The 23,158-nt window shown below is 41.2% G+C and overlaps 1 protein-coding gene across 1 annotated transcript; it reads left to right on the top strand.

Annotated features, from left to right (window-relative positions):
* Positions 1 to 11,545: 11,545 nt before the first annotated feature.
* On the top strand, positions 11,546 to 22,673 carry CUNH3orf85 (chromosome unknown C3orf85 homolog). Its single transcript, XM_028755612.1, has 3 exons — positions 11,546 to 11,618; positions 20,781 to 20,917; positions 22,584 to 22,673. The coding sequence occupies exons 1-3, from the start codon at positions 11,546 to 11,548 to the stop codon at positions 22,671 to 22,673; spliced, it is 300 nt and encodes a 99-aa protein (XP_028611445.1).
* Positions 22,674 to 23,158: the final 485 nt, after the last annotated feature.

Here is a 23,158-nt window from a genome sequence, read left to right on the forward strand (position 1 = left end):
GATGTTTAGCGTAGGCTGATTGTCAGGTTTAATGCCGTAGAGTGTTTCTTCTTCTTGGTGAAAACTTTCAGGCCTGGGTAGAATTCTGCTTCCTGGTCTTCCCATGAAACAAGGTGAAATCCCGGTTTTGAAGAACACTGCAAGTCAGTCCAGCAGCCAGGGAGCTCTTCTTACCCGGTGTAGCAGGGCCAGGATAAGTTTTTGATGGGCTTTAGAAGTCTGTTACAACTGAAAACAAAGAAAAATGACTATAATAATTCATTTATTCCTTATTCCAACGTCAGGAATGAACAAATCTGGTCACTCACACACACATGCACAATCTCACACACACATACACACACACACATACACACATTCTCTCTCTCTCTCTCTCTCTCTCTCTCTCTCTCTCTCTCTCTCTCTTTCACACACACACTCACACACACTTGGTGATTCTGAGTACCTCCTATCTATAGGTAAAAGCAAATCAGTCTACATTCCCCAGCTCATTAGTGTTCATTTGTACCTGTCCTTGCTTCAGAAAGAACATCCTCACCCACTGGCCAACCTCAATATGAATGCTAGCTAACTGTATGTTAACTTTGACCTGTTGACAATGGACAGAGATAGAAATAATTTAATCACCTTGGAATTCCGAAGAAAGAAGCTTAATTGGAACAACTATTCAAGAAGATGGCAGGACAGTGTTTCTTGTCTTTCTTAAAGCTCTCAGAGCAGCCTCGCCAAACAAAGCCATTGCATCGTAGACAGACCTCACTGCAGCTCTGCCCTCAGATGTCTCCTCAGACTTTCCAAACTCTCAGTTCTTATGTGGAAATGATATTCACGAAGAGCACAGCTCCCCACATTTGAAGGGTCTTCCCTTTGCTACTGTTACAGGAGAAGGTTTTTTTTTTAATTGGATATTTTCTTTATTTACATTTCAACTGCTATCCTCTTTCCAGGTCTATCCTTTGGAAACTCCCATCAGATCTCCCCTCCCCCTGCCTCTATGAGGGTGCTCACCCACCCACCCACTCCCACCTTCCCACCCTGGCATTCCTCTACACTGGGGCATCGAACCCCCACAAGACCAAGGGCTGCTCCTCCCACTGATGTCCAACAAGGCCATCCTCTCCCACATATGCCGTGGGAGTCATGGGTCCCTCCATGTGTAATTTTTGGTTGGTGGTCCAGTCCCCAGGAGCTCCTGGAGGTCTGGCTGGTTGAAGCTGTCGCTCCTCCTCCCACCCCACGGGGCCAGGAGAAAGTTTTAGCCTTGGTTCTTGTTTTCTTGAAGGAAAAAATTCAGCAGAAGATGAACAATTAAAACAGAGTTTAGCACAGTAAAGCACTGAATGCTACAAAGCCTAGAGCCAGTTGACCTAAAGGGGTTTTGTACCAACTCTAAGGCTCTTTTATGAATATTTATGAGGTGAATGGTACTCGTGGGAAGTAAGGGAATCTTTCCTCTTCTCCCAAACCTTGGTGGACTGATCTCCCTCTTAGGGCATTTCTTCTACGATCCTCCTGGAAAAGGTCAGAGGTGGTCATAACCACAGTACAAATGGTATTCCAAGCAGCTGAGCTCCTTTGAGGACACAGACCCTTGTTCATTTGCATGTGTGGCAATTTGGAAAGCCCCTGGTGGCCTTTACCTTCTACATAAAGTGAAAAACCCAAGTGCACCTGAGATGTTTAACTACAAAGGGCTATTTTAACTGTTAGGAGACAAAGCTATCAAGATACACCTGCAGCTTCCTTGATCCCTTGCATGGAATTCTTTGATTGCAAAGTTTCAAAGTGTCTCTTCAAATTTTAGACATCAAGTTAGGCATTGAGGCACACATCTATTGTCCCAAAACTCAGGAGGCCACAGTAGGAGGCCCATAAAAGTTTGAGGCTAGCCTGATCTACATAGCAAGATTCAGGTTAACCAGAGATCCACAGTGAGACCTATCTCAAAATGAAAAGGGGGAAAAATGTCATAGGTTGAATCCTAAACCACAACTAAACCTAACACTCAGAGTGTAGCTGTATTTGATGAAGGAGCTTTCAATGAAGTAATTATTTTATAATGAAATTTTAAAATGAGCTGTGATCCAATCTGACTAGTTTCCTTTAAGAAGAGGTGGTTTGGACACAGAGAGATATCAGGGATGCATACATCTGTGCACAGAGACACAGTGACATGAAGAGACAGCAGGAGAACGGCCAATAAGAGCTCAGAGGAGACAAAGCCTACCAACCCCGTGATCTCAGACTTGCATCTCCTTGAACTGAAAGGAATATAATTCTGATTATTTAAGCCACATAATCTGTGGCATTTCACTAGGACAGTCCTGGAAAATTAATACCACTACTCAACAGCCATCCGTGAGAATCAGTAGGAAGTGATTTCTGCCCATTCTCACCATGCCCCTCATTGAAATGGTATCTTTCTACATAGCCCAGGCTAGCTTCTAACTAGTAGTCCTCCCTCCTCAATCTCACAAGTGCAGGAATTACAGGCATGTGTCACCAAGCCAGGCTTCTGCTATCCCTTTAACTTCCTGTTTCTTCCTGCCAGTTGAGAATTCTCCGTTGGCTGCCCCCACCCCCCAATCATGTTGTTGCTGTTGAAGGCTCAACTACAGGTTGAAGGAGGAAAATGGCCATCATAAAATGACAGCACAGCCTGCAGCCCTCATTTTAAATCTATGCCTTCTTTATCAAGTTTATCTTGTGAGATTACCAGCACCATGGGAACAAATTGCCTCCCCACAGAAGTAATTCTAATCCCCAAGGGGATACCTACAGAGAAAATCCAGTTCCATTCATTTCTGTCCTGAATCTCCAGCAATGTTTTCTTTGCTTTTGGCTTAGTGAAGCGTGGATGACTTAGCAAATAACAGACTTCGATTTGATAGTGAGCCAAATGGACAGCAATCCTTGATAGTTCTGTGCTCTGTAAACTTTATAGCACATTGCTGATGCTCAACAAATGTCACATTTGTCAACTATCAATTATTCAGTGTGTAATGAGAAAAACGCCTTAGCGGGCGATACCTTCAAAACTTAACTGAGAGGCTGTGCAATTCCAACACTGTATCACCGAACAGATGGTCACTTTGCCATAAACTTTGAGACTGAATACATACATTTGTATGAATGACACGTCTTCAAATTACTCTCCTTTGTTTATAGTGACAATTGGCGGAAGTCACAATGTTATTAAACATCAGTAACAGGGAAGTTACCCTATGCCCTGATTTTTCATGCTGTTTTATTGTTTATTTGTTTTATTGGGTTAGCAAGCTGGCTTAGTGGGTATTTGCAACCTGAGCCTGGGTTTAGCCCCAGAACTCAGAGTAGAAGAGAACCAACTCCTCAATTAGTACTCTGCTGCACAGAAATCCACACAGCCCCACATACAAATCATGTTCTCTAATAATAATAATAAATAATAACAGTAATTAATAATTCAAAAAGTTAGAAGATTGTGTCTTACTTTGTAACCCAGGCTATCCTCATACTTGCTGGATAGTTTTGACTAGCTGAAAATTTGTGGTTCTCTTCTCTCAGCCTCCTAAGAGCTGGAATTGTAGATGTGACCAACCATGCTCAGCTAACAAGAATTTTATTGTTATGTTTTTAATTGTGTGTATATATTTATGTGTGTGTAACAGAAGATTTTTTTTAATTCTATCAAGTATTGTTATTAATACATGCCCTGCTAATGTGTGTGCCCCAGTCTCACGGGGCATTGAACTGGGATCAGAAGACCTGGAAGAGAGAACTGGAAGACAGGGGACACAAAGAACGAGCGACTTGTCTATAGTCTGATCAAACCGCTGATTTTAATTTTTTTCACACAGGAATTATATACACAAAAAGGCAGGATGTGGGTAAGGGGATGACACAGGAGCATAGGTGTTCAGGGGCAGTACAGATATCTTCCAGAACAGGGTATCGGCTGGGTGAAGGTTCAGGTGACAAATCACCATTACTCTGTTTATGAATCACTTGTCCTTATCTAAGTTAGTATTATCCACCAAGGCTACCTATCTACAAGGTCTATGACTATCCACAAGATCTATGACTACTTGTTCTTATCCAGGTTGGTAAATTTCCACCAAGCTGCCTATTTACAATATCTTATAGCTATCTGTTTCAGTGTTTTTCCACAGAGACCCAAGACTTTGTGTTAGCAGGCTGACTTAGGCCTATTGTTGATTTTAGGCCTTCAGTGTATAAGCAGGGCTGCCCCTGACATGTGTGGGTACACTTGGTTTCTGATCCAATATGTTTATAGTGGGTTTTCTTCCCTGTAATCCTCTCCCAGCTTTTCACCTACGTCCTCATGGAAAAGTCAATGCACCACTGTTCCCTCAAGTTTCCAAGAAAGGGTTTTCTTCCCCTGTAGGAACAGTTTTATTGCACTTTTGTAATTCTAACATTTGAAACAAATATATGTGAAATGCATCTAGATTAGACAGATTTTGAAAATTATCTAAAGCATAGAATATGCCCATAAAATAGTCGTTGAAGGAATAAATTACAACAGACTATGAGAGTCCCCACTTTCTCTACTTTTATACTCAGTTTGGAGCATACAAATTAGCATACAAAATCAGGGGGTGGTGGCACACACCTTTAATCCCAGGACTTGAGAGACAGAGGCAGGTGTATCTCTTTGAATTTGAGATCAACCTGGTCTACAGAATGAATTCCAGGACAACCAAGCCTATAGAAATCCTATCCTGAGCAAACCAAAATTAAACTATATTTTTAAAAAGTTAGCACACAGATAGGGAAAAGAAAGATCCTGGACATCACAGTCCCAAGGGTGGCTCCTCCCTCGTCCTCAGATTCAGTAGGATCAGGGCAGTATTTCAAAGACAGTGAGTAGCTTGGACCTCCTCAAAGGGAAGTTCATTATACAAGTCCTGAAAGTAATATACAAATGCTATTAAATCTTAGGCCTCTCGGGCTGTAGCAAAGTTGTAAATCTGTATCAAGCATGCCAAAAATGAATCCAAGGACAAAATTACATCTCCCCAAGATTGTACCTGATTTCTTTAAACTAATTCCATACTCACATTTGGCACACAGTGAGTGGTGACAGCAATCAAATTCCAATGAACATAGTGCCGAGAAGTCAGTGTTCTTTAAAGGAGTAAAGGGATGAAGAGGAACAGTGTCTGCTATTTTTGACAATTCACATTGTGAGTAAAATAGGGGGAAAAATCCAACTTCCATGACTAATGTATATTCCATATGATAATTCAATAGTAATGTCTGTATTACACAGGTGGACCTCAATCTGACTGTACACCCCTGTGAAGGGCTGCTCTGCAGGTTAGAAGGCTAGACAGAAGCCCTTATTCATTTGTTATTGTGTCATTCTCTGCCTAAATATCAGGCAGTAACTTTCATGGTTATGCCCTCTGTGGTAGGATACTCAGAATACAAATTGCGGTAAACCAATATTGGCTGTCAAATCAGTTTATAAATGTCCCCTTGAAAGGTACTCTGAGGAAGTGCTGGTCTCCTATAGCTGCTCTGAATCCCTCGGTTAACTTTACAAAAATGAGTATCATTAGCAGTTCCATTCCCAGAGCGCACCTACAATTCAAAGTTCAGTACAACATTCAGTAATGTTTCCATCTTCTCCTGGGGCACAGGCTGGCCCTCTCCTTTCACTGATGCTGATTCAGTTGAATCAAGCCAGGCTGTACTATGCCCTTCAACACTCAATACCAGAACCTTATAAAGGAGTGCTGTGCCCTCCAAGGCTTTGCAGTCTACAAAGTCTGGTGGCATTGATGGCTTTGCAGTTTATGAAGTCTAATGTCATTGGTGGCTTTGCAGTCTATGAAGTCTGATGGCGTTAGTTGCTTTGCAGCTTATGAAGTCCGATGGCATTGGTGGCATGACGCAGCACAGACACCAAGTTCATCTTTCTCCCCTTCAGAAGAAACTTTTCTCCCTTTGTTTTTCTTCTTTAGAAAAACATCATTGTGATGTTATTGGATGTGATCTACCCTCTTCTATTCCCACATTTGCATGTCATTGGTATGCAAGAGACTTCAGTAGCTGATAGGGGTCTGTCCTATCATATAAAAGCAGCAATTTCCAAATGGGAAAGTTTTAATAATAAACAGCCCAAGGATGGGCTTCATTAATCCATGCTCCTTGATCTATTTTTTTTTCCAAAAATAGTTATTTCAATTTCATTTCAAAGAACATTTCCATTTCCTTAGAATTAGAGTTGCCAATTTTCACAGATTCTAGCATCCTTCATTCATAGATCACAAGAGGAGACAAGCTCCGGGAGGAAAGTATTTAAAAGCCCAAGCCTCAACACAAAAACAAAACTGCTATATGATGCTTATTTTGTGCAAGTGGCCAGATACAGCTACAAACTGACAGACCCATCCAGGAAAATCCTGACTGGATGTAAGGCAGTTTAATTAAAGTTGAATCAATTGATTCCATTAACTTCAGTAATGCTTAGTAAGGACTGTTATATGACAGGTGCCTGCTACGCACTGAAGACTCGGGGTGGGGGAGGATGCAGCAACAGCCTTCAGAAAGCTTGTCATTTACTTGGGAATATCACAATGCAGGGAAGCCTGGCCTGAGGACAACAGGGAGGCACATGGTAGAGAGGAACCTTGTCACACTTGAATCTCAAGGAAGGCTTTACTCACAGAAAAGACTATATTCTGGCCCATAAAGGATATTGTATTATATATATTCCACTTCTAAGAAACTGAGTTTGGTGCTCAGGTCACGTTGGCAATTGGGACTGAAAACACCTGATTAGATACATTACTCAGATCCCACATATATGCATGAGCAGCCTCTGGAGCTCTGTGAAGGTTGATCTGAATTTCTGAACACTCCTTGGACAAGCTAGGGAGTGTCTGCGAACCTGAGAACACTCTTATTTTTTCCTGTTTTTTTCAAGACACGGTTTCTCTGTGTATGCCTGATTGTCATGGAACTTGCTCTGTAGCTCAGGCTGACCTCAAACGCAGAGATCCATCTGCCTCTTCCTTCCTAGTGCTGGGATTAAAAGCATGCACCACCACACCCTTCTCATATTATGATTTTCTACTTCTTTCCTGCATCCCATGCAACAGAGATGAATAACAACTTATGTGAGAATAATAAGAAGAAGCAAATAGTAATAACAATAACAACAATAATAATAGGCTAAGTAACCCCTCCCTTCCCTCTTCTCCATATGCTTTGTTTTTAAGTTCATAAACTGTAAAGTTGTGAAAGTTAGGGAAGATAAGATATAATTCTCTTTTTATCCTGACTTTAAAGTTAAGTATTTTCCCAAGATTCCAGGACACAACACACAACTAAAAGCAAAGGAGTCTCATAGAATTGTGGAGGTGAAAACTGGACCTGAGAAGTATGGTGTGGGTAGACACCTGGGAAATGTGGTGTGGATGGATACCCAGGAGATGTGGTGAAGGTGGACACCTGGGAGATGTGGAGTGAATGGACATCTGGGAGGTATGGTGTGGATGGTCACCTGGGAGATGTAGTATGGACACTTGGGAGGTGTGGTGTAGATGAAGGCCTGGGAAGTGTGGTGTGGATGGATACCTAGGAGGTGTGTGGCGGATGGACACCTGGGAGATGTTGTGTAGATCAGTGGTTCTCTGCCTGTGAGCTGTCATTCCCAAAGACCACCAGAAAACAGATATTTACATTACAATATATAACTATAGCAAAATTACAGTTATGAAATAGAAACAAAAATAATCTTGATTATGGATCAGTACAACATGAGGAAGGTGGGAGCATTAGGAAGGCTGAGAACAGCTGGTATAGATGAATACCTGGGAGCTGTGGTGTGGATGGACACCTGGGAGGTATGGTGTGGATGGACACCTGGGAGGTGTAGTATGGATGGACACCTGGAAAGTGTGGTATGGATGAACACCTGGAAGGTGTGGTTTGGGTGGACACCTGGGAGATGTGGTGTACATGAAGACCTGGGAAATGTAGTGTGTGTGGACACCTGGGAGTTGTGGTGTGGATAGACACCTGGGAAGTGTAATATGAGTGGATATCTGGGAGTTGTGGTGTAGATGGACACCTGGGAGGTATTGTGTGGCTGGCACCTAGGATGGGCTTCCATGATTACCATGTTTCTTTTCAGATAGAGTTCTTCCAAGCCTTTCATCTAAGTTTATGGAGACCTGGTCCCAGCCAGAGATCCAGGTATTCCAACACCCTGCACAATACAGATGGCCATCAGGAAGATGTTTTCACCACTTTTATATCTTTATACATATTCGAGATTGAAAGTCTTGGTGAGACTGGGCAACAGATGTACAGTTTGCCATTTACAACAAATTGTATCAGATGATGAATCCACCCAGTTAAATGTTCATCACACCCAGGCATAAACAATTGTTGGCGACGTGAGAGTGGGGTAGTGGTTTGCTTTGCATTTTGTTGTTGGAAACAGATATCACAGTGCAGCTAAACACTTTGCTCTTAATTAAGCTTTATTTTGAGATGCAGGGATTTGCACACACTTGTAAGAAATAACCTAGAGAGGTACCATGTGCCCTTTACCAAGCTTTTCCCAATAGTATCATCTTGCAAAAGTACAGTAAAGCCTCTAACATGTAGAGGGAATGTTAACTGCTATGTCACAGATCTCCCTGGTTCAGCATGGGCTCATTGTGTGTGATGTGTAGTAAGTTCCACTTAATTTGAACACAGTTTTATGTCACATCCTCATCACAGTTCAGATACAGAGGAGACCTATCCACACATTTCCCATCGGTAATCCATGTTGGCCTTCTTTTCCCTCTTCATTGCTAATCTATGGCAACCACTAATCTGTTCTGAATATCCATGATTTTGTTGTTTTCAAAAAGATTAAATGAATTAACCATAAAGGATGTACCCGTCATTTCACTGAATTCCCTGATATTCATCCAAACTACTGTATCTACAAATGATACTTTTTACTGATAATACTCCGTAAGACATGTGTACTACAACTTAACATTTGGCATTGAATAGTATCCAGTATGTTTCATGGGTTTGCTTTCTAATAATAAAGCTATTTATTAGGCATGAGTGTTGACTCTCTGAGATATATGTCCAGTACTGGAATTGTTGGTTGAATGTTAATTGTGTGCTGTGACTTTATTTTTAAAGATTTGTTTATTTATTTTAAGTATATGAGTACACTGTAGTTGTCTTCAGTTACACCAGAAGAGAAAGTCAGATCACATTGCAGATGGTTGTGAGCTACCATGTGGTTGCTGGAAGTTGAACTCAGGACCTTTGGAAGAGCCTCCTTGCTCTTAACCACTGAGCCATCTCTCCAGCCTGTGCTGTGACTTAAAAAAAAAAAAAACTACCAAACTATCTTTGGACACAATTGTATATTTTAAAAATGTTTCCATTAAAAGTGGAAGTGTCCTGGGAGGTGAGGGGTGATGGTGGTGGTGGTGGTGGTGGTGGTGATGGTAGTAGTAGTAGTTGTGATGCTAATTTTCCTCCTCTTCTTCCTCCTCCTCCTCTTCTTCCTCCTCCTCTTCCTCTTCCTCCTCCTCTTCTTCCTCCTCCTCTTCTCCCTCCTCTTCTTCCTCCTCCTCTTCTCCCTCCTCTTCTTCCTCCTCCTCTTCTTCCTCCTCCACTCCTCCCTCCTCTTCCTCTTCTTCCTCCTCCTCTCCCCCCCTCCTCCTCCTCCTCCTCTTCCTCCTCCTCCTTTTTGACATATTATGTAAATAAATGGTTCCTGTAAGAACAGCCTGTAAAGTCAGTTCAAAAAAGTCCAAAGGGTAAAGGGACAGGAGGCATATAAAACTGTGACGTCAAGCAAGTGCCTCTCCCTGACTCCTTTCAGGCATTCAGGTACACAGTAAATACTTTATATGCCTGGGAAAAAATGTCTACTGTGCCCTAAAGCTTTGTCTGGGATATATTAAAATAAATACATCTTTTTTTTTTCTAAAACAGGATCATGGCCTATAAATTGCTTCATGCAGCTGTGTGCTCCACCTTGCTAATAGGTAAGAGATTGATTTGTTTCTTATTTTGTCATATCTTTTCCAACTATCAGGGTGGTAACTCCTTTTGGCTTCTGAAAGATATGAACAAATATGTCTCATCTGTAGACCTCGGAATCCTTGAGGGAACCAAGGAAACTTGCCACAGTATGTTTTTGAAACCAGTACTGTAGTGAGCGTGTGATTGTTTTATTCCTAATTATACATTAACATATTAACATTCAGATTTAATTATTTCTTCCAAATGAGGATTCTGGCGTCCTTGAACAAAGGAAAGGCTAAAATATCTTTTCAGAATTGTAACATTCACATAGTAGTATAAGGAGACCTCAAAGTACTTTGGAAGCATGAATTCATTAACTTTCACTGAGCTCCATGTTTTAAAGACAGATCAAGGAAGGCACCAGAGTCCAGACAATTTACTGCCAAACTAATTCAGGAAACTTGTAGTATATCAGAACTGAACTGAGCAGTCATTTGTTTTCCTGGTAACCAAACCTAAAGTACTTCAATTAACTTACTGGTTAAGCTTATATGAGTTATGAATATCTCTGATAAGAATCCATAATCTAGAATAAATTTCTTTCATAAGGTCTAGAAATATGCAAAAATTATTTTAGCATAAAGCCCTTCCCATTGATAGGAGCAACTCTTTATGTGTGCCTTTGTGTATATTTAGCAATTAATTCAGAAGCTCTGAGATGAAAATACACCTACTTGTGGGACAATTAATATGGCTGACCTTGCTTTAATAAAAAGAAAATAGGGTTGTGTAGCTACAGCTCAAGAAAAAAACAATACGAGAACTGGAAAGTAAGATGAGAGACTCATTTGCTGTCCCGCTCAGCCCTTCAGACCTCAGGGAAGGAGCTTGTTCTGTTTGCAAGCTGTAGAAGCCGAAGGCTTTAGAATTATGTTCATTCTTTGGACTAATGACAAGTTTAACCAACGTCTACTAACTTAGACAGCTCTAAGTAGGAAGCAGTTGTGGAATCAACTTTCTTTGCTTCCCCTTTTGCTTCCTTTTTCCTGTAAGAACAGAATTTTCTCACCTGTACAACCCCAGGGCCCTTCTTATCATAAAATAAATAAACAACTTAAAAGTTTATTTTTATTATTTACAAAGTTTTCTCCACCACAGATTATCCGTACAACACATGACTCTCCCCTGCAACTTGACTTCGGTGGATAGGGAGAGATCCTCATTACCCATTTTCAAAAATGATTGCTGGCTTCACTTGAGTCATTAAACTTGAGAGCAGAGTTCCCAAAACATCTCACTGATTCTGTTTTCAAAATAGTAACATAGACACTCCCTGGACAGGGAATTAGAAGTGTGAGTGCCATAGTTTGATTTTAAAAAAATAATAATTATACCTCCTTTGAACATTTAGGTCAAGAACTGCCTTCCCCTAAATTAAAGTCAGCAAATACTAATTCTGCCAGCTAAGTTCCTTTTATGTGTCAGGGACATTCCAAATTCTTGTAATTCAAGTCTCCAGATCAATCTGAAAGTCGGTTCCATGCCCTCATTTTATCAAAAGAAAACCGGGAGCTTTGAGAAGTGTCGTGAGCACACTGAACAGTTATCCCCAGGTGGGTGCTAAAGCAGTTCACATTGTACATGGAGTACAGCTGAAAGCAAGCCCCTTCTTCCTGCTGCAGAATCCGTTTATTGCTGCACTGAAGTTAGTTAACATGGGCATCAGAACACAGAGCAAACCTTGTCCTAGAGAACTAGTCCCTGTAAGATGGCCATTCGTTCCTCACCAAAAGAACAGAAGCCAGCAAGCTGAGTAAGCATATTTGACAAGGTAACAGGGCCCAGCCAGCAGCTTTTCCAGGCAGTTCCTTATACTATCGATGCTCAGAGTAGTTCTCAATTCAATGTGTATCTATCTCAACAGGGAATTAATAAAATCAAACCTAGAGAGTAAATATTGGATCTACAGCCAAAACACACTGAACACACTGAGTCTTATCTGATCTCAGAAGCCGGGCAGTGTCAAGCCTGGTTAGTGATTGGATGGGAAACCTCCTAGGAATTCCACATAGCAGGGAGGAGAGAGTAAATATGGAGACCGGGGCTGTAGCTCACGCTCTGGTAGTGGAGTCTTTGCTTAATATGCAACTACATAAACCTGATATTGTAGTGCACACCTGTAATCCTAGCACTGGTAGAGTGATAAAAGGATCAGAAAAAGCTCAAGGTCATCATTGGTTACAGAATGAGCTGGTTGCCACCCTGGGTTGCAAGGAACACTATGGAAAATACATAGATTTAAAATGCCTTTCCCTAATAAGTCTATCTTTGAATATTACTGAGGATTAGGTGGAGTAAGGAGTGATAGAGATATCTGCCATCCCAGCACTGATGAGGCTGGGGGAAGGAGGAGCGTGAGTAAGGGGGCTAACCTGAGCTACATGGTGAGCCCCTGCCTGAAACAGAAAGACTGCAGAAGTATTCGGTTGTTTCTAATTTGCTTTGTAAAGGGTAGTTTTCACTGCTAGTCTACTAAAATAAAAAACAGATTCCCGTCCCTTGGCATTTACACCTTTCAGTTTTGATTTAGCAGCTGGAACTGAGCCACATGTAAAACAACGTGGAGGTCCATGTCCATGTCGTTGACCTGTGATCATGTCTATCCATAAAGTACAAGGACATCTGCTAGCTGGAGACAGGAAGAAAAATCAACCACCTTTGGCCTGTTTGTTTCTGGTCATTCCAACCTTTAGTTCCCACTCTCCAGTTAGTAAGCTGTGACTCTGTCTTGAAAGGACTTTTCATTTTCAGTTTTATCTTTTATGACAAGGACTTTTATGTTCACACTTCCTTCTTCAGGAGCTCGTCTGTGCCTTCAGTCCCCCCTCTGCCACCTTTCTTCTCAGTCATAGGAGTGGCTCTTCGCAGCTGCCCCTTCGAAGGCTCTAATCCTTTGGAAACTTGGTATTTCTTGATACAACTTTTATTTTATAAGGTTTTGGGTTGGTTTTTTTTTTATAATTTTACCTGATTAATTATATTTCATAATGAGCAAGACAGTGGTGTCTTATGTAGCTTAGAGTATCCTGGAATTGTCTAGGAAGTTCAGGAGATCTATCTGCCTCAGCCTCCCAAATGCTGGGGGTAACAGGTGTGGGTCTGTACTGATGTAGGATTGACTGATACTCTTAAGGACATGTATAGTGACAATAAATAATAATGACAGGAAATAATCTGATTGGAGAGAAAGGTGGTATAGCTAAAGACCAGACTCATTGAGTAGTGGATGGACTAGCGAAACTGGTTATTTCTCCCTGTGGCAACATGTGTTGTAGCCCTGGGGATACGGATATCCTAAACACAGCCAGGAAGTGGCATTATCTGTCACTATCATATTGTATGAAATGCTGCCTTTCATGGGGTCTCAACTTTCCTGTCCATGTGATTAAAAACTAGTGAGACCTTTGCTGCTCCCAAAACATATCCAAGGAACTGCGCAGTAAATCCACCTGCATCTGTGTGTCATTATATCTGTGCTGAAAGCTGGAACAGACTTCAGTTAAACTCAGGTGATGTACCTTTGCAGGATTCTCCACAGATGCTATAACATCACCACTCAGTAAGTGGAGACAGGGGCATAGGAGTGAATTTGAAGGCATCAGCAATTCTCAGGTCAATAAAACTGGTTTTGTAGCTAAAGGTTCAGATGTGAAGAATCCTGTTAAATATTTCAATACACCAGAATTGAAAAGCCAAGCTAAATTAAAGAATTTAGCCAACCTTTCTGTTTCCCAGTTCTCTTCCTCTATTGGTGTCTTTTCTTTACCCCTTCCAACCCTGTTCCTTTGCCCCATGGCTTCTCACCTTCTGTGACCATCTGTCCTTCATTCTCCCTCTTCTACCTTCTTCAGTTTTCTCTCTTTCCTTTGATTCTTTTTACTCTTTCTTTCTCTTTTTTACTTCTTTCTTCCCTTTGAGATTAGGGCCTCACGTAGCTCAAGTTGGCTCCACCTCCATTCATTTTCCAAGTTCTGGGATTACAGATGCACACCAAGGCTCTCCTGTTAGATCTGTGGAGACAAACTTTCACTATTTAACCCAGGCTGGCCTCAAATTTTTGGTCTTCCAGCTTCAGCCTCCCCAGGACCAGGACTATAGGCACATGTGAGGATATGAAGATAGCTTCTTCCTTTTTTGTTTTCTTTCTAATTTTTTTCTCTTCACTTCTTCATTCATAATCCAAATGGCCCCTCTTCTCTCATATTCATTCATCTAGTCTCCCCCCTTCCCCTCCCCACCTCCCGGCCTCCTGCTCCATTTTCACCTCACTTATTTCTTGTACTAAATACCAAGTTGTCCATCCCTTAATCACAAGTCTTTGATTTAATGACCAAAGTCAAGTATAAAAAGAGAATAAAATAAGTGGTTTCCTTGTCCTTTAAAAAATAAGGACTTAAAGGTAGACATGTTGCTTATGACTGGGATACCAACACTAGGGAGCTGAGTTGGGAGCACAGCAGTGAATTAGAGATCATCTTGGGCTATAAAGCTAAACTGTCTCTCAAGAGAGAGGGAGAGAAAGAGAGAGAGACAGACAGAGAGGGAAAGAGAAAGAGAGAGCTGGAGAGAGAAACAATAGAAAATGCCTTACCTTTTCCCCCAACATTTATAGGATCTAATTTTTTGGCAATATTGGTACATTTGTATATGTTTGTGTATCGTTTCCACACCATCTTCTTCTATACTTGCCTCTTAGGGACCCTTTCTCCTTTATTCCAGTACATCCTAGAGAGTGTGAAATTCTGCCCCCTTGACAACAGAGAGGAGGCATGTGCGAAGTAGGCAGTCACCAGCAGGAACAGAAGAGCATGGGTCTCTTGTGCCAGGTGAACTGTCCAGTCTGAAGTTTCTGCCTTTAGCATTTCTTTGGAGGATATTTGAGAACATTTGTTAGAACGAAAACAGAACTTATTAAGTCTTTCTAATAGGGAATGAAGAAATGATACGCTATAAAGAGTTAAAAAGTAAAAAGAGAGAAATGCAGCCGGGCGGTGATGCGCACGCCTTTGATCCCAGCACTTGGGAGGCAGAGGCAGGCAGATTTCTGTCCAGCCTGGTCTACAAAGTGAGTTCCAGGACAGCCAGGGCTACACAGAGAAACCCTGCCGAGAGAGAGAGAGAGAGAGAGAGAGAGAGAGAGAGAGATGCTTTTATGGCTTATAAAGGCGTTAATCTGGCTGGTATTAACTGCATTAAGAAAACAAAATCACAAAATACCCTTAGGAAAACCAACAAGGCAATAAAACTCGGGGTTGAATTTTGAGACCCCAGCCACATTAAATAGACCCACAAACTCAAAACGCTGCTCTTGCTTTCAGTAACTTTCAAGGGTGATCAAGTGAAACAAAAAGGGGAGGAGAACTCTCTGAAGCAGAGAGGGTAATTGCGTGCTCCACTACATTACTTAGACTTTATTTCCAGCCTGGTCACCGGCTTCCGATGCGACCTTGAGTCATCTCATCCCCCAGGGTCAATTTTCCCGTTTGTAATGCCAGATAATAAATAACACTTGCTCCCTCTGTCTCCTGGGTGATGCTATTATCACCACCGATTAATATTTATTGGCTGCCTCTTGGACCTGTCTGCTGAGCTGGGTCCTTTGCCCTAGGAAGGAAGAGAGGATTGTATCAGTAAAACATTTTCCATGAAGAAAAGGGGAACAGAGTTCCAAAGATAGGGTGATTAAAGCTTAAAATAGCAACAGCATATATTTTAAATCACACTTCTCTACTGAGGCTTATGCAATTGCTCCTTTGTTCTAAGAGGTTGTACAACGCACCAGGATAATTGCGCTGCAGAATATGAGTTTTTCTTCTAGACGATCCTAAGGAACACTGTGTCAAGCAACTACTACATTTTCTCCTTTTACCTGGAATAACTTAAGCATCAATATTTAGCAATAACATTATTTCCTGGTAATATTTGGTCTACTTTGCATAGCAATTCACATTGTTTTGAAAACACTGTTTAAAACAGATTATCAGGCCCAGGATATGGAACACAGTGACTTATTGCCTTTTCTTAAGGAAGAATAAATGAGAAATCAGAGGAGTCCACCATAAGCACCTCTTAGAGAAACAGAAACCAGTGCTGATTGGTCCATATTATGAATGAATGAGGGCTCTTCTGAGTGTCTTCAGATCAGTGGTGATTTCCCATCTCCATGGTCATTATCACACATCTGACAGTTAGAAGAGTCTCAACCTTGTATCTTTTGATCTGCCTTCTCCTTTTTCCATCTGCCTCTCCACTGACAAAGCGGAGGTGTGAACGGGAAGATAAATGTGGCATGTTTATGCAATGCTGTTCAGCCTTACAAGAGAATAGGCCCTTCACAGCATGATGGACCCTGAGTACAGTTTTCTCAGTGAAATAAAGCATGAATGCAAGAATATGTCCACTTACTCAAGGTACCTAAAATGTATCTTTAAGAAGACAGGAAGGAGAGAAGTGGTTACCAGAAACTGGGAGAGGGTGAGTTGAGAGTCACTGCTACACCGTTCTGTGTGGGATGAGGACATGGTTCTGGAAATGAACAGAGATGGTGGTTACAAAACATACAAATGAATTTGATGCCTCAAAAATAATTAAAATGTTTGTTGATAATAGCACAGACAGTCAGTTGGAAATAGAGGAGGCAGATCTCCATGCATTTAAGGCTAGCCTAGTTATAATTAGCCTCACTATACATAGTGAGGTAATTTCTCAAAAAAAAAATTAAAATGACCATTGTTACATTTCATGCATTTATATTAAAATAAAAATAACTTGCTGGGCAGTGGTGGTGCACGCCTTTAATCCCAGCACTTGGTAAGCAGAGGCAGGTGGATCTCTGAGTTCAAGGCCAGCCTTGTCTACAGAGTGAGTTCCAGGACAGCCAGGACTACACAGAGAAACCCTGTCTCGAAAAAACAAAACAAAAACCAACAACAACAACAAAAAAAAACTAGAAGTAAATCTAGCCCCTTATTTTCTTGTTCAAAAATTATTATAAAGCATTTACAGGTTAAAATCCAAATCCCTTGGCATTGCATTCAACATACCTTGGGCTCCAGGACCAACTCACCCTTCAACACTGTCTAAGCATGTCATGTCTCCAGCTCAGCTGTTCCTCTCCATCATACTGGCAAAGTGGATATGTCTGAACTTGATCTTGGTTGGATAGACTCTTTCTTGGGGGTTGGCTCCTTTCAACTTATGTTTTTCACTTCCACTGTCTTTTTCAAGCTCTTGAGATCTCTGTGTCTACTGACAAAACCAGATTCTCTGCAAGGTCTCCACAGTGGTATGCAAATTAATTATGTCCTTAAAACTGTTCAACATGATGTGTCCTTCTATTTACAATACAGAGGAAGGTGAGATAGAAGGATTGATGGACAGATGAGGGCTTGAGACTGCCTGTGTACACAGTCAGTACCAGGTTAGCCTAGTTACACAGGAAGACCTTGTCTAAAAATTAAAAGAAATAAAATAAGGCAAAATATCCCTAAAAAATAGTTACACATACTATAGATTGTCTGGTTCCAATGTGTTCTCTTCAAGTTACACGTTAACTCTATGAATTCCCACATGGCACAGGTGGCTTATTCTTTCGCTGTGTGCATACCAAGGTTGTGGGTCAGGGCTATCTTCTGATATCTTACCAAGCAAAGACAATTATCAGAACAGAGTCAAAAGAAGGGAACATGAGGGTCTTGGGGCACAAAATTTACATACCTCTGAGAATGTGTTCTTTGAATGTTAATGTTCTTAAGACCCTTCCTTACTTCACTATACACTCACCCTTGTGAGCAACGTTTTCTCCTGGACCTACTGCAACCTACTGGACCTACTACTCTAAGTGCCTACTGCGGTGTTTATCTACTATGATGTAGCTAACTGCCTCAAACCGTAGCAGCTTAAAACAATAAGCATTTATTATTCCCATCTCAGAGTTAGAGGTTTGTGAGTGGCTTAGGGCCTTGGTTTTGGCTCTGTTTTTTGTTACCACTTTTGTTTTGTTTGGGTTTTTTTTTTTTTATTTTTCTTTTTAGGTTTTTCAAGACAGGGTTTCTCTGTATAGCCCTGGCTGGCTGTCCTGGAACTCACTCTGTAGACAAGGCTGACCTCGAACTCAGTAATCTGCCTGCCTCTGCTTCCCATGTGCTAGGATTAAAGGTGTGCGCCACCACTGCCTGGCTGGGTTTGTTTTTTTTTTTTTTTAAGTAAAGATACAACAGTTATGTGGGTAAACAGTCATCTTAAGGCCTGGCTGGAGCAAAGGCATCATGTTCTGAGGTGGTAGTATGCACAGATGTCCAGAAGCTTTGTTCCCTTGGGGAGTGGGCCTCTCCTTTGGGGTTACTTGGATGTTTTCAGATCATAGCATCTACTTTTTCTTAGAGCATGTAACTTAATGAAAAACACATCAGAAGCTCTACACTAGTCACAAAAGAATAACATGCCATCACTTTTGCAGTGTCCTGGGCTACACAGCACAGCTCTATGAACTGAAAGTGGGAAATGTCCGAGGGTATGGACATCAGGAAGCTGGGGGGAGGAGAGAAGGGGGTGTTTTCTGGGAACTGTTAGAGAGGCTTTGCAAATATCCCAGCTCAATTACATGAAATTGGATTAGATATATTAAGACCATATTACCCTGGCACCTGTCATGACAATGCTCTGAAATTAAATATTAACAGTTATGACTCTTTCTACTTACTTCTAGCCTTTGTTTTCAGATGTAGGCTTTGTAGATTCCCATTAAACCTTCTTTCCACACATCATTCCCCTAATTTAAACTGAAAACCCCAGCCTCTTCTGCTACCTTCTTGGTCTAATATCTTCATCATAAACCATGGAAACAGCTGTTTGTGCACTATGTCCCATCCTCAAGTACAATGTAAGTGTATCGAATGCTGTCTCATTCTGCTGCATATCATTGACCTTTGACCCCAACTAACCGGCAAGTCCTATGGGAGAGAGCGCTATATCTCACTATAACCTGGCTCCAAATGGAGTGTTGATCATAAGCCCTGTTAATTTTGAGGCTGGATAGCAAAGGCATCATGTTCTGAGGTGGTAGTATGCACAGATGTTGGGAAGCTTTGTTCCCGTGGCGAGTGGGCCTCTCCTTTGGGGTTACTTGGATGTAGCATTTCTTAGCATTGCATTTTGTAAGAAATGTTTACCAAACATGAGACACAGATTATATTGTTACTGCAAAGGTAGGGCGGAGTTCCAGTTTTTTCTCTGCATTGATCACATTGTGCTGCATTTCTGAGCAGGATTGTTATACTAGAAACAAAATACAGTCTACTGTCAACATGGAGATGTCAAGATGAGGAGACTGTCACAGGACACCACTCCCAGATGAAGGACTCCATGAAAATAATGACTTCTTAGAGAGAAGAAAAATCAGACTTTTCCAGGGAGGAGCCCCAGATAGGTTAAGCAATCCCTTGTCAATTTTAAGCACATATACTTATGAGGAATACTAAGTGAGCTGAGAACATTGAGTATGCATTCACCCATATGTACATATATAACAATAATAATTTAAAAGGAAGAGGTCACAAATTTGAGAGGAAGTGGGGACACAGGAGGAGCTAGAGGGGAGAGAAGTAGAGGTAAAAATGAAAATAATGTGAGTACTGTTTACACAGAGAAAATTCTGAAAAAAAAAAACTAAATAAGCAGTAATTTAAAATATATATTCTATTTTTTTCTGAATATTTGTCATTTTTATCTGGCTTGGTTTTATATCATTTGAACATTATTTTTTTTAAAGATTTATTTATTTATTATATATGAATACACTGTAGCTGTCTTCAGACACACCAGAAGAGGGCATCAGATCTCATTACAGATGGTTGTGAGCCACCATGTGGTTGCTGGGATTTTGAACTCAAGACCTCTGGAATAGCAGTCAGTGCTCTTAACCACTGAGCCATCTCTCCAGCCCTGAACATTATTCTTAAACTTACTTCAGGCTGTGGAGACTTTTAGTGTATATTCAATTTCCCCCCTGTGAGCTATATTTTAACAAAGTCTGGTTTTGTTGTTGTTGTTAATACATATGGGTAATTTGTTGGCAAACATGTCTACATACCATGTGCATGCCTGATGCCCATGGAGACTAGAAGAGGTCATACGTGAGTACAAGATTCCCTGGAATGGGACTTACAGATTGGGTACTGGGAATCCAACCCAGGTCCTTTGGAAGTACAGCCAGTGTTCCTAACCATTCTCTAGCCCCTTGGGAATTAGTTTGCATGTGTTTTATTGTTTAGTTTTTGAGACAGAATCTCATGTAACCCCCATTGGCTTAGAAGTCTCTATGTAGCAGGATACAAATATTGACTGGCTGGTTTAAGTTCAGGAGCCAGTATCTATTAATTTATGCAGCATTTATAGCAATTTATTATGTGTTGTTACCAGAGCCCTTTACCTACAAGAAAATTAGAATTAAGTAGTAAGTTTTGCAGAATTTCAAAATAGCTGGGACTTTAATCCAGACTGTGAGCTACCATACATGAACCACAACTCTGCCATACTTTTCTATCTACTTTTAGGTAATGGTGGTGACACTACACAGGTTACAGAGGGCCAGTCATATCCCCCACAGTGTCCCACCTCAGAAACCTGGTTGCCCAAACACCAGAGCTGTGTTTTTCAGAGGAAACATAGATACATTATGCATGTCCTAAGACTCTGTGCCCTTGGTCTAATTGCAGAAGTGTTGGGAGCACCATTTTTGATGGAGGACCCAGCAAACCAGTTCCTACGCCTAAAAAGACAAGTGATACACTTGCAAGATTTCTGGGACCCAGATCATCACCCAGATGGGAAGGGAACATCACTTGCTGATGAGGTACTGGTATTTGATACAAGTAGTCCTTTACTGTAATCTTGTAAACTGGCCTTCCATCCCTTGGCATTCTGATGATACCAGCCTTGCTTGCCGTTCTCTTTTTAGCTTCCCAGAGCTGTAATTTCCCTCCCTCCCTATAAAGTGGCTTTTACCTAGTAAATGCCACATCTTGCTGAAATATTGAGCACAAATGTCCTTTTCTTTCTGATATCCTCTTCTTCATTTGTGCTTCCTTTCCCCTCCCGTTTGCATGCTGTTTATATGTGAACAGTTCTCAAAATAACATGGGGATTCTTAGTTTCATATTCTCAACCTCACTAAGTTACAAATGTCAGGCCTGTGTCCTATCCATCAAGGTAATTATCCTTTGAATCTACACAATTACTGCTACACAGTTGTCTTAGTTACGGTTTTACTGCTGTGAGTAGATACCATGACCAAGGCAGCTCTTATAAGGACAACATTTATTTGGGGCTGGCTTACAGGATCAGAGAGTCAGTCCATTATTATGAAGGCAGGAACATGGCGAAATCCAAGCAGGCATGGTGGAGGCAAAGCACAGAGTTCTACAGCTTAATCTGAAGGCTGTTAGCAGAATACTGACTTCCAGGCAGCTAGGATGAGAGTCTTAAAGCTGGCACTCACAGTGTCACACCTACTCCAACAGGGTCACACCGTCTAATAGCGCCACCCCCTGGGCCAAGTATATACAAACCATTACAGTCAAGGCTTAATATGTTATTGAATGCTTGGGTACGTGGATAAGTGGATAATGGCCACACTTTAGTTTACTCTTAGTTGTTTACTGACTAGTGTTCCTCTGTAGCATCATTGTGCCTTTGAAGCTCCTTCATGTGCTTACCTTTTATGCATTTTTCTATTCATTTGTTCCAGCTCCAGTCGTCTGTCACATTTACTTTTCCTATAGAAGAAAACAGTGGAAGTGTGAACCCAGTGAAATTGCTAACTTACCTGAGGATGCCCATTAGCCATGATTGCCCCCTTACAGTTTAACAACTTAAAAATACGTATATTACAAATTATTAAATTTTCCTTCATTCTTCCCGTCCTTCCTTCTCCTCTTCCCTCCTCCTTTCCTCTGCCCTCTCCCCCCCCCCCCCGTTTCTTTATCTCTTTCTGTATCAGGTTGTCATTGTCGATCAGGCATGAGTGCATTATAAAAATACATATAAAAAAAAAAGTAGAATGTCCCTGTTTTTGTACAGCCCCAATCCTAGCCTTCTTTGCACGGCTAGGTCTTAGCAGGTCTACCAGGGCCACTTAGCTTTGCTCGGCAGCTGCTGATGAAAACCACCAGCTAGATAATGCACGTACTGTTGTGCTCCCATTTCTCCAGCAGCTATCATTTACAGTTACTACTATCCAACATGGTTTATTTTGGCAAATGAAATAAGTATATCAGCTTGATACACGGTGCTTTCTTTATGGGATGTTAAAATTTTCAAGTGTACTCCTGCTTGTTACCATAGACCAATTCAGTAATCAATGGTTAGGTTCTGTACTGTCACAAGGCAACCATGTTGATTCACAGTGTTAGACATCTGGGCACCAGAATGAACAGATTAGTACGCATGTTAGGTAAAGAGAACTACGAGTGCAGTCATGCCCACCTGCTCAGACATCCTGACTTGTGTTTCCTTTGCAGGCTTGGGAAGCATCGACTTCTTTGAAAGCAAGTGCACAGCGCTATTTTGACATGAACACATTGACCTTTGATATATCTGCTGCCCCATAAATGGACTTGAGTGTTGCAAAGGAAAGAACAGATATGGTAGGAGTTAGCACAGCAGTGTGCTCAAACCACAGGCTTGGAGAAATGGGAAGAGCTAATGCAGCCTTCGCTACATTATGTATTATGTCTAGCTCATGAAGACTCTGAAAGGGGCACTGGTGAAAAACCCTTGCAGACATGTGAATGAAATTGGAAATTCTCCGTAAATGCCCATTGTTGAGAAAGAAAATAACGACTAAAGTAAAAGCATTTACACAAAGAGGGGCGTTTCTGAGAAACAGGATGCAAAATTCAACTAACAGTATCATTAAAACATTCTGTTCACAGCTCTCTGTTTTGTGGATTCTTCTTTGAAAGAGTTGGCTCATTTTTGTTTTTGTTTGTTTTTTTTATTTAAGTCAAAGCATAGTCATCTCAAACAGAGCCTGCATCCAGCCCCTTTCCCAAGACTTGTCACTTCCTAACAATGTTCTATTGCTATCTTATTA

Source organism: Grammomys surdaster, unplaced genomic scaffold (assembly GCF_004785775.1).
Source record: "Grammomys surdaster isolate TR1022 unplaced genomic scaffold, NIH_TR_1.0 126066, whole genome shotgun sequence".
NCBI lineage: Eukaryota > Metazoa > Chordata > Mammalia > Rodentia > Muridae > Grammomys > Grammomys surdaster.